This window comes from Nasonia vitripennis, chromosome 3, assembly GCF_009193385.2.
Source record: "Nasonia vitripennis strain AsymCx chromosome 3, Nvit_psr_1.1, whole genome shotgun sequence".
In the NCBI taxonomy this organism is placed as follows: domain Eukaryota; kingdom Metazoa; phylum Arthropoda; class Insecta; order Hymenoptera; family Pteromalidae; genus Nasonia; species Nasonia vitripennis.
Window position 1 is genome coordinate 16,542,265 of NC_045759.1, and position 10,990 is coordinate 16,553,254.

The 10,990-nt window shown below is 32.9% G+C and overlaps 2 protein-coding genes across 5 annotated transcripts; one reads left to right on the forward strand and one right to left on the reverse strand.

The window, feature by feature from the left end:
- Nucleotides 1-175: 175 nt before the first annotated feature.
- LOC100122923 (cytoplasmic FMR1-interacting protein) lies at nucleotides 176-6,936 on the forward strand. Of its 2 annotated transcripts, XM_031927344.2 has the most exons (17): nucleotides 176-490; nucleotides 846-1,074; nucleotides 1,152-1,331; nucleotides 1,435-1,616; nucleotides 1,690-2,214; nucleotides 2,309-2,728; nucleotides 2,808-2,938; nucleotides 3,045-3,215; nucleotides 3,302-3,384; nucleotides 3,609-3,677; nucleotides 4,416-4,489; nucleotides 4,581-4,986; nucleotides 5,073-5,802; nucleotides 5,889-5,983; nucleotides 6,064-6,302; nucleotides 6,378-6,525; nucleotides 6,616-6,936. In XM_031927344.2, exons 2-17 carry the CDS (start codon nucleotides 865-867, stop codon nucleotides 6,826-6,828), a joined length of 3,876 nt encoding a protein of 1,291 aa, XP_031783204.1. In that variant the 5' UTR covers nucleotides 176-490; nucleotides 846-864; the 3' UTR covers nucleotides 6,829-6,936. The 2 variants fall into 2 exon arrangements, with proteins under 2 accessions (XP_031783204.1, XP_031783205.1); XM_031927345.2 differs by lacking the exon at nucleotides 3,609-3,677.
- Nucleotides 6,937-7,664: 728 nt separating this feature from the next.
- On the reverse strand, nucleotides 7,665-10,127 carry LOC100122912 (WD repeat-containing protein 55 homolog). 3 transcript variants are annotated; one of them, XM_032597745.1, is made up of 8 exons: nucleotides 9,741-10,127; nucleotides 9,412-9,555; nucleotides 9,051-9,265; nucleotides 8,799-8,981; nucleotides 8,658-8,731; nucleotides 8,411-8,577; nucleotides 8,121-8,338; nucleotides 7,665-8,034 (listed from the first exon to the last, which is right to left on the reverse strand). In XM_032597745.1, the coding sequence occupies exons 2-8, from the start codon at nucleotides 9,490-9,492 to the stop codon at nucleotides 7,773-7,775; spliced, it is 1,200 nt and encodes a 399-aa protein (XP_032453636.1). In that variant the 5' UTR covers nucleotides 9,493-9,555; nucleotides 9,741-10,127; the 3' UTR covers nucleotides 7,665-7,772. The 3 variants fall into 3 exon arrangements, with proteins under 3 accessions (XP_032453636.1, XP_003424389.1, XP_031783611.1); XM_003424341.5 differs by having other exon boundaries at nucleotides 9,051-9,270; nucleotides 9,741-10,123; XM_031927751.1 differs by lacking the exon at nucleotides 9,741-10,127 and adding an exon at nucleotides 9,649-9,676 and having other exon boundaries at nucleotides 9,051-9,270.
- Between the last annotated feature and the right edge of the window lie 863 nt (nucleotides 10,128-10,990).

Genomic DNA, 10,990 nt, shown 5'->3' on the forward strand with positions numbered 1-10,990 from the left:
AAGATACTTATATATAGCTATAACCTCAAGCTCAAGTAGACGTAGAATAGGACGCAAAATAGAAATAATAAAATACTTCGAAAATAGAACATTCAATTGCAGTCTTCTCAGCTGAAATGGCGTCCAAGATGAGAGTAGAAGCCTGATGGCAGGGGTCCTTTTGGCCTTAGGCTCTCCTTTCCTCTAACTGGGTGCGTCTATAATGACGCAACTGGGTGTCAGTACACTCGAGTGTCTTTGTTATACTTTTGCGTGATGACTTTTTACCAAAATCTCTAATCTAAGATTTTCACCAACAATCACCACGAGTGCATGATGCACATTCGAGCGCATAATTATCCAGGAAATTCAGGCGCGTTATTGTAAACGGCCCCCCCCCCTCCCTGCTGTTTGACAGTAGTGCTAGTGCGCCAGGCCATCAGGGCGGAGTTGAGTCGTCGTTTTTTTGTAAAAGAACTCCCACGCCTAGCCCTTTTTAGGGCAGCCACGGGTGAGTACTCGTTCAATTTGTTGCGTCGCTTTTGCGCAAATTTATTTTCTTCCTAGAAAAGTCACGCCATGTAACTATCGATGCTTTTCTACTCCGATTTTCCGTGTATGTACACAAACACAACATAACCTAGTCATTTTTCGAAGGAATCTTCTATGTGTCTAGCTGGCACTTCTATACTTAGTTGTGGATCATTTTTTATGCACTTTTATTGCGCTTTTCGTCGGTACTTAAACTGATCAGATATTGTCTCGTAGGGTGGAACGTCAGTAGGTTAGGATTATTGAAATTGACGTGCAGGAGGTGAATAAATTTGCAAATTTTCAATCGTTAGTAAATGCTTTCTCGTTGACAGAGTAAACAAAAACCCAAGCATGACTACTGACCATGTAACTTTGGGGGATGCCCTGTCCAATGTTGATGTTCTCGATGAGTTCACGCTACCTTATGAACAGCCATGCATTGAGGCGCAGCCATGCTCGGTTGTATATCAAGCTAATTTTGATACAAACTTTGAAGATAGAAATGGATTTGTCACTGGTATTGCCAAATATATTGAAGAAGCTACTGTGCATGCAAGTTTGGTTAGTATCTAGTCAAATTATCATCTAGCATAATTTTCAACAGAACGCATAATTTTAAAATATAATTGATTTTGCAGAATGAATTACTGGAAGAAGGACTGGAACATGCGGTTATGCTTTATACGTGGAGATGTTGTTCCAGGGCTATACCGCAACCCAAGTCAAATGAACAGCCAAACAGAGTTGAAATATACGAAAAAACTGTAGAAGTTCTTGCACCGGAAGTTAATAAGCTCTTAAACTTTATGTATTTTCAAGTAAGTACCACACTTCTATGCTTTGAATTTAATGAGTCATTGCCATAATGACTCACAAATTAGTGCGAATGTGAAATTTAATATTTTAATTATTCATTATCAGAGAAAAGCCATTGAAAGATTCTCAGCAGAAGTAAAACGCCTCTGTCACCAAGAAAAGAGAAAGGATTTTGTCTCTGAAGCGTATCTATTAACGTTGGGCAAATTCATCAATATGTTTGCTGTTCTTGATGAACTTAAAAACATGAAATCAAGTGTCAAAAATGATTATTCAACTTATAGAAGGTAGTAAACAGTATAACTTTATACTTTATTTAGTGTAGTAAAAGAGTACTCATCATATTTTACAATTTAACAGAGCTGCACAATTTTTAAAAGTGATGTCAGACTCCCAGACACTGCAAGAATCTCAAAATTTGTCAATGTTTCTGGCTACCCAAAATAAAATTAGAGATACGGTTAAGGAAAATTTAGAAAAAATTCAGGGCTACGAAGAATTGCTGGCTGACGTCGTAAATATTTGTGTGCATATGTTTGAAACAAAAATGTACCTTACTCCAAATGAGAAACATATGCTGGTGAAAGTCATGGGTTTTGGTCTTTTCCTAATGGATAGTGAATTGTGCAATATTAATAAATTAGACCAAAAGAAAAAATTAAAATTAGATAGAATTGATAGGATTTTCAAAAATTTAGAAGTTGTTCCACTTTTTGGAGATATGCAAATTGCTCCATTTAATTATATAAAACGATCCAAGCATTTTGATGCCTCAAAATGGCCATTGTCTTCATCTGTAAACAGTATGAGTCCCCAAGCTGACTTAATGGTGCATTTACCTCAAATTCGAGAAGATCATGTCAAATACATAAGTGAATTGGCTAGGTAAATATTTTATTTTCATAATGTTATTATTATATAATTCTAATTTTCCTGATTGTGATGTAAATTTTGAATCAATTAACTTTGTTTTATTCAGGTATAGCAACGAAGTCACTACAACTTATAAAGATTGTGGAAGTGATACAGAGAATAGAGAAACCGCTGAATTAGCTTTACGTGGTTTACAATTGCTTTCTCAATGGACCAGTGTTGTAACAGAACTCTACAGCTGGAAATTATTACATCCAACAGATCATCACATGAATAAAGAGTGCCCTCAAGAAGCTGAAGAGTATGAAAGAGCTACACGTTACAATTATACGGAAGAGGAAAAATTTGCATTAATTGAAGTGATAGCTATGATCAAAGGACTTCAAGTTTTAATGGCTCGCATGGAAACTGTATTTGTTGACGCAATACGCAGAAACATATATGCCGAATTACAGGATTTTGTACAATTAATTCTAAGAGAACCATTAAGAAAAGCAATAAAGAACAAGAAAGATTTGATCAGAAGGTTCGTATTTTTAAGTTTTATGTAAATAAAAGATGTATTAATTGTTTTATAATGAAAAAAATATATATGTCCGCTTTAGTATAATCGTTTCTGTGAGGGAAACGTGTGCTGATTGGCATCACGGAGTAGAACCTACGGCCGATCCTGCACTCAAAGGCAAGAAAGATCCAGACAACGGATTCGGCATTAAAGTGCCAAGGAGGAAAGTTGGTACGTACAGATTAAACAGAATTAATTTGTATAATTTATTGAATAAAACACGAATGTTTTTGATTCAATCAAGGTTTTTATGTTAATATTAATTTGTGGTTGTTAGGTCCATCGTCAACTCAACTCTACATGGTGCGCACGATGCTTGAATCATTAATCGCTGACAAAAGTGGAGGCAAACGAACCTTAAGAAAAGATATCGATGGTCAATACCTTGTTCAAATCGACCAGTTTCATAAGACTAGTTTTTATTGGGGTTATCTATTAAATTTTAGCGGTACGAAAGCATGAATCCATAATTTAATAAGAACATTTTTTAGCTACTGTACGACAATTTTAATAATAATGAAATTTGTTTTACAGAGGCCTTACAAAATTGTTGTGATCTCTCGCAATTATGGTACAGGGAGTTTTATCTCGAGATGACCATGGGTCGTAAAATACAGGTAAGAACAATTTTATTTATTTTATTAAAGTTATTAATATTTTTTTTAAGAAAATGGCCAAGTACTTAATGGACAGCTCATACGAAAAGCAATTTCTATCATACTTTACTATTTCGTTTCTGCTTCAAATTCTATTCTTGCATAAATCACGACTGAAACGTATTTCGGCGTTGTTCCTTTCTAACACTTTATCAGCTATTTTCTCTGACTGTTTTCATGACTAGAAATGCCAAGTGCGACACCAGCATAATGAGGAATGCAGCGATTTGATCACCATGGAGAAACGCATTCAGGTACTCTATTCGCCTCAAAATCATCATCTCACTGTAGCGAGTAGATAATTATTTTTTACTCGTATTTCCATACCACGGAACTGCACAACTGGGAATTGGATAAATTTCAGTTGCACTGTGTGTTTTTTGTGTGTTGTGCGTTTATCATGTGTGTTTTTCTTTGTACAGATCGTACGTTTTGTAAATATCATAAAAGCTCACTAGTGTCTCTATATAGATAGCAGCATTATTGAAACATTTCTTATTTTTGTACGGCAAATAATTTTCGCACATGATTTTTTTTCGTAATGCATTATTTATGGGTTTCGTTCTATATATTTTTTTAACTAAATGATATTTGTACTTTATTTATAGTTATGTGTTAGTGGTAGCATGATACATGCGTACTCAACATTTTTACATTGGCCATGGTAATACAGAGAATGAAGTTCACTATCGAATCATGTTTTATCATTAGAAAGTAGAAAAGCAAATGTTGTCTTTTCGTTACTTTATTATTTCTTAACATATTAAATATGTAATAAAATATCAATTAATAATAATTTAACGGAAAATTCAAACGTTTATGGCGTACAGGCATTATGAAGGTTACTGTAATAATTATTGTAAAATTATGGTACATTTAAAAATAATACAATTTATATTTTCATTTTGATCTTGTTTACCTCACGTACTAACGAGTAATGGGTCCACCATTTAATTGATTTTTAATAATTTGAGCGTTTTGTTGCATTACAGTTTCCAATTGAAATGTCGATGCCCTGGATATTAACCGATCACATACTCCGAAGTAAAGAGCCTTCGATGATGGAGTGAGTATTTATGTTTAATGATATCAAAGGACAAACTTTGTGAGTGATAAACGCTATGAGTGATTTCTTTAACCGTTCAATACAATTTTAGGTACGTTCTATACCCATTGGATCTATATAATGATAGCGCTCTGTATGCTTTAACGATATTCCGAAAGCAATTTTTGTACGATGAAGTTGAAGCAGAGGTAAACTTGTGCTTTGATCAGTTCGTGTATAAACTCAGCGAGCAGATTTTCGCTCATTACAAGCAGTTAGCGGCTAGCATTTTATTGGACAAAAGATTTCGGGTTGAGTGTTTGGCTGCTGGAGCTTACATTCTGTCGTATCCACGAGCAAATAGATACGAAACCCTGCTGAAACAGCGACACGTTCAACTACTTGGTAGGAGCATCGATTTGAATAAATTGATAACTCAACGCATCAATGCAGATATGCAAAAATCGCTTGATTTAGCCATCAGCAAATTCGAATCCGGCGACATAACCGGTGTAATTGTAAGTTATTGATTTCTTGTAAATGGAAAGATTATTACCTCGAAGTTATTGAAACATAATTGTTAATTTCTTTTTCTATTTTCAAGGAACTGGAAGGATTACTGCAAGTTAACCGTTTAACGCATAAACTCCTGAGCAAGTGGTTAGCTTTAGATGAATATGACGCAATGTTCAGAGAGGCAAATCACAACGTATTGGCGCCATACGGTCGAATCACCTTGCACGTCTTCTGGGAACTTAACTATGATTTTTTGCCAAATTATTGTTACAACGCTGCCACTAACAGATTTGTGAAATGTCGGGGTCTACAATTTGTACAACCTGTTCACCGCGATAAGCCACCTCAGATGTCTCACCACTACCTCTGGGGCAGTAAGCAGCTGAACCTCGCCTACAGTACTCAGTATGGCCAGTACTCTGGTTTTGTCGGACCCTATCACTTCCGGACAATGTGCAAGCTTCTCGGCTACCAAGGAATAGCCGTCGTCATGGAAGAACTCCTAAAAATTGTCAAATCGCTTATCCAAGGCAGCCTTCTACAGTTTACCAAAACTCTGATGGAAGCCATGCCAAAAGTCTGTAAGTTACCAAGATACGACTATGGCTCTCCAGGAGTTCTAGGCTACTATCACGCTCAGCTTAACGACATCGTACAGTATCCAGACGCAAAAACAGAACTTTTCCACAATTTTCGCGAGTTCGGGAACACCATTCTGTTTTGCCTGCTAATGGAGCAGGCTTTATCACAAGAGGAAGTCTGCGATCTCATGCACGCTGCACCCTTCCAAAATATTCTCCCCAGACCATACTGCAAAGGTAATTAATATTTGTTATTTACATTTACATTTTTAAAATAGATGCTGATAAATTTTTCTAACTACTTTACCTCTTTACGAATACAGAGGGAGAAAAACCTGAGACCAAGCAAAAAAGATTGGAGGCCAAATATGCAGCACTTCAAATCGTGCCAAATGTTGATAAACTTGGAACAGCAAAGGTAAATTTATTTTTGTTTTAAACAACAGTAAACTTTTAAAGGCATTTTATTCGATGAAAACCAATCAACTTCGTTTGTAGCAAGCAATGATTGCCAGAGAAGGAGATTTATTAACCCGCGAAAGACTTTGCTGTGGCTTATCTATATTCGAAGTCGTATTGAGCAGATTACGAAGCTTCCTGGATGATCCGATATGGGTGGGACCACCTCCAGCTAATGGAGTAATGAACATTGATGAATGCACCGAATTCCACAGACTCTGGAGCGCTCTTCAATTTGTCTATTGCATTCCCGTAGGAGATACTGAATTTACTGTTGAGTTAGTATATGCTTTAACGTGATTTACTGCTTGATACATGTCAAAAAAAGAAACTAATCATCGCAATTCTTGCAGGGAGTTATTTGGCGAAGGTTTGCACTGGGCCGGGTGTGCCATGGTTGTTTTACTTGGGCAACAACGAAGATTCGAGGCCCTAGACTTTTGCTATCATATCTTGCGAGTACAACGTGTTGACGGAAAAGATGAAAATGTGAAAGGAATTGTATGTGCAGCATTCCTTATTATTATTATATATAAATTAATTACAAATTAAAATAGCAGCAATACATAAAACATAACTATATTTTTTCAGCATCTAAAGCGTATGGTGGATCGTATTAGACGCTTCCAAGTTCTAAACTCCCAGATCTTCGCTGTATTAAATAAGTACTTGAAGAGCGGCGATAGCGATGCTTCCAGCGTTGAACATGTCAGGTGCTTCCCACCACCTATTCATCCATCACTGGCTCACGTTCAACAGCACTATCATGCTCCAGAATACTTGCGACAAGTGAACCATCCATAAAGTGATTGCATGTTGACTTTTAATACATAACAATTCATTACTCTTTATTTGCCAAAATGAGGTAAACACTTTTTCAGTAAGTGCAAAATATATCAGGAATAATTCTTACAGGATGTATTATATACGTTTTACTCGCAATAATTTTGGTTATTAACTAACATAGTTAAAATTATAATTGCTTTATTTATATGTCTTGCACTTTTCAATTTATTACATGCACAATACAATATTAGTATTACATGTAAATTAATTTTACCAAATATATTTAAGTGATTTATTTTATGGGTGGGTCGCATATCGAACAATAATTTAATTTCTCTTATATTTAATTGAAAAATTGCGAATTTTATGTTTTATTATACTTGCCGGTTGAAAAGTCGAGGCGACTTTAATATTTCTAGAAGAGTTTACAGAAAATTGCATTTGGTGCAGTTTGATAAAATAAATTGAACTGATAGTTTTACGTAATTTAATTCAGTTTGTTACAATTTTGTCTTTAGAAGCTAGGGAGTATTGTATCTTAACGTACCAATTATATGGCTTTTATATATTTAATTGAAAAAGAATCAAAATAACAACACTCCTCTTTTTTAATTAATTTTTTCAGTATGATACTACAAAGTATTATTAACCAGAACCAATAAGGGAATAAATATTTTTATGATTTTTGTATGACAAATACTTGTTAAGCGAATCTAATGTGTAAATACCTTTATAAAACTTCCATTGTCCTACCAAACATTTTATATCTACAAATGTAGTTCATAACTTATTGTATGAAAAAAAAATATATATATATATGTAATAAATCTGGTTTTAATTATTTAAACCCATAATTAATTTTATATTAAAAAATTATTTTATTTCTGAAAACATATTTTACAAATTTATTTCTTAAATAAATCTTATAATATTTAATAAAATAATGTATGTACAGCGCTTAATTATAAATCGGCAAAAAAGTCTGAAGCATTTTCTAATTTACTGCTAGGTAAATTATGTTTTAATTGCTTCTGCTTTCCACCCTTTATTAAGGGCTGCGCCACATTTAACGTTTCAAAGTAACTGACATTCCAAAATTTCACACTATTATCGTATGAATATGAAGCAATTATTGTACCATCATTACAAATATCGAGACATTCTACAGACATATCATGCTGACCGACAATTCCAAGTTGACGATTAGGAAATAAGCTTGTGGCCCTAAAAATTATAAAATTATTGAATATTGATTCTTCTAATACTTTTGTTATTATGAAGTTTCGAATTTCAAAATATTATGATTTTACCTTAACATTTTGTCTTCTCCCCCAGTAACCACTATATTTTCCGTTATAGGAATCATACAGTTGATTGATTTTTTTGTTAGACTTGGTATTTCATCTGAGTGAAGACCAAACTCGCCCCAATTGAAAAGATACAAATTTCCTTTGCTACCAGCAGCTAAAATTTTTCTACCATGTTTAAATAATCCAAGGCACAGTAGTTCTTGAGGATAGTCTTCAGTCTAAAAAAAAAATAACTTATTTTGATACCAAAGCAAAAGAAAAAGTATAAACATTTAATTTTTGAAACTTACGCGAACATGTAATTTTTTTCCTCTTATATTTAAAGTAGTTAGTGTACCATCTCCACTGGAGCAAACTAAATATCTTTTATCGTCATTTGTTACCATTGCGCTTACAAAGTCATCCATTTCCTTTAAAGAGAAAACAGGATTGTTTGTTTTTTGTCTTCGATCCCATACTGAAATCATACATTTATATTTTTCATTGAATAGTTATGAATGAAAATAGATTTTTTTAAAGATTAGTCAAAATTATTACATTTTACATATCCTTCATCATCTCCAGTAACAAAAGTATTTTCATCTATTAGAGACAAACAATAAATTGGGTGTCTAAAAGAAATATTCAATTAAAAAACTTTATTTGCTTACTAAATTTATTTAAAGTAAAAATTCTTACTCGTGAGCATTTTCATAAATTTGTATGAGTTTCTCCGTCGCAACATCACTCATCATAATTGTTTTATCTTTGCCAGTTGAAAATAAAATACCTCCATCTTCATTAAACTCAATATCTCTGCATGCTTTTTCATGTAGTTCTTGTGTTGAAACCAATTCATTCTGCTCATTGTTATATTTGTATCTAAATAACATCGTCATAAATTACAAATTGTGATTATTTTAAAATAAAACTAACAAAATATATCCATACATAAGCACATCTCCTGTGATACTTGCTAATGCAAGAATATCTCTTGTGGGGTGAAAACAAATATCCGATAAAGTATCTTCTATTGATATTGTTGGTGGGTGATCTCTGTGAATTTCTTTAGACTTTAAAATAGCTTTAATCACTTCATCTTCTTCTTCTTCTTCTACATCATTTTCATTATTTTCTCCTTTTGAAGTAGATGGCCCTGATTCATTCTGTCCTACGAAAAAATCAATCATTCTTAACACAATTAAGAAATTAATTGTTTTATTTAAAATTATCAATGCATTATATGCTACAGTTGAATAAGTTAGTATTAAATAGTTTGAACAAATATTATAATCTATAAAAGATGTATTACCTGAAGAACCTGCAGTAGCATTATCAGCATCGCTGTCATCGTCAGTATCAGAAACAGAACTGTCAGAATCACTTGATTCATTCATGCTATCATCACTGTCACTCATGTTGATTTCATCTTCATTGTCACTATTATCTCTATCCACTGAAAAATTAATAAAATCAATATCTTTACCCTACTTTCTAACTTGAATTAGTTTTTTTCATTATCGAATCAAAATAAACAGAAAAACCTAACCTAAATTCATCATTTTAAAATGCAACTGTAAATTAACTTATGACATGTAATATATTCTATTTCAAAACTTATTGATTAAAAGGATGTTTTACCTTTTAAAAAACCTGTGTTTGACTTCATGATCGTTAATGCAAATATAAAATTGACTAGTGTTTATTATCGTTCCTTGTCAGTGCACGTGCGTGTGCTTGTGCGTGTGGCGACGCGGTCTTTATGCGGGAGCCATATTGGAAAATCGGCATTTTCGCGTCTTTTACATGAAAGCGCGAATATTTAAAACACTAAATTCGTATTTAATCTAATAAACCTGAATTAAATTCTTGTATTAGGTGGACAGTTTGCATCCAAGTTCGTACCCGGTACTTAGATCTAACTCATTCTGTTTTTAATTACTTCGAAAATTTAAATACTTAAGCAATCGAAGCCGATTTTTCTACAGCCCGGAAGATACAGAAAGAAGTTGACACGCTTATTAATATACAAGTAATGAGAAATGAAGCAGAGCTTGAAAAATGAATAAAATACATCGATAATTTTATTTCTGCCCTTACGTATATTTTATTTTAACTACTTATCTCATCAATAGTCATAAAAAAAAAACACTTAACTTGCAAACTGCATCAGTAAACGTAATATTATTCAGTAAAAGAAAAAGGGATGAAAAAATAAAAATTAACCAAAATGTTGATACAAACATAAAATGGTTGTCATAGAATTTTTTGATGCAAATGAAAAAAAATGGTCTGCACGCATTAAATATTTTTAAATTATTGAAAAAAATTAACTTTTTATGAGTAAATGAAAAAAAATGGTCTGCACACATTAAATATTTTAAAATTAATGAAAAAAATAAACTTTTTATGAGTAATGCCACTTTTATTTTCATAAAGTAAAAACAATGCAAGTAAATCAAAACAATCAAACAAGTAGTTTCGTTCGCCCTTATTGTCTCTTTTAGATTCTATTAGATACCTCAATGATTTCATTAAAATCGAATTTGGTAATAGATACAGTTTGCACTTTGAGAGCATTAAAACCAAGTATGGCGATCAATTATTTTTTAAATAATGAATTTCTTGAGCAATCTCAACTTCTTTTACAGATTTCTAAGATTATTTATGTGTCAATTAAAATTGCCACTTGACATCTAGTTATGCGATAGCCTTATACAGATTTATTAAACTTAATTCGGCAATTAAAACACCGAACAAGCGTAAAAGAAATCATAACAATATCTATAATATAGTGTATGCATTAAAAATGATTAATTGTCTCAAAAAATTCAAAGTGCACAGGTTTCCTATTAGGGTAAATAAAATAACGAAGTCGAGCATGACAGAAC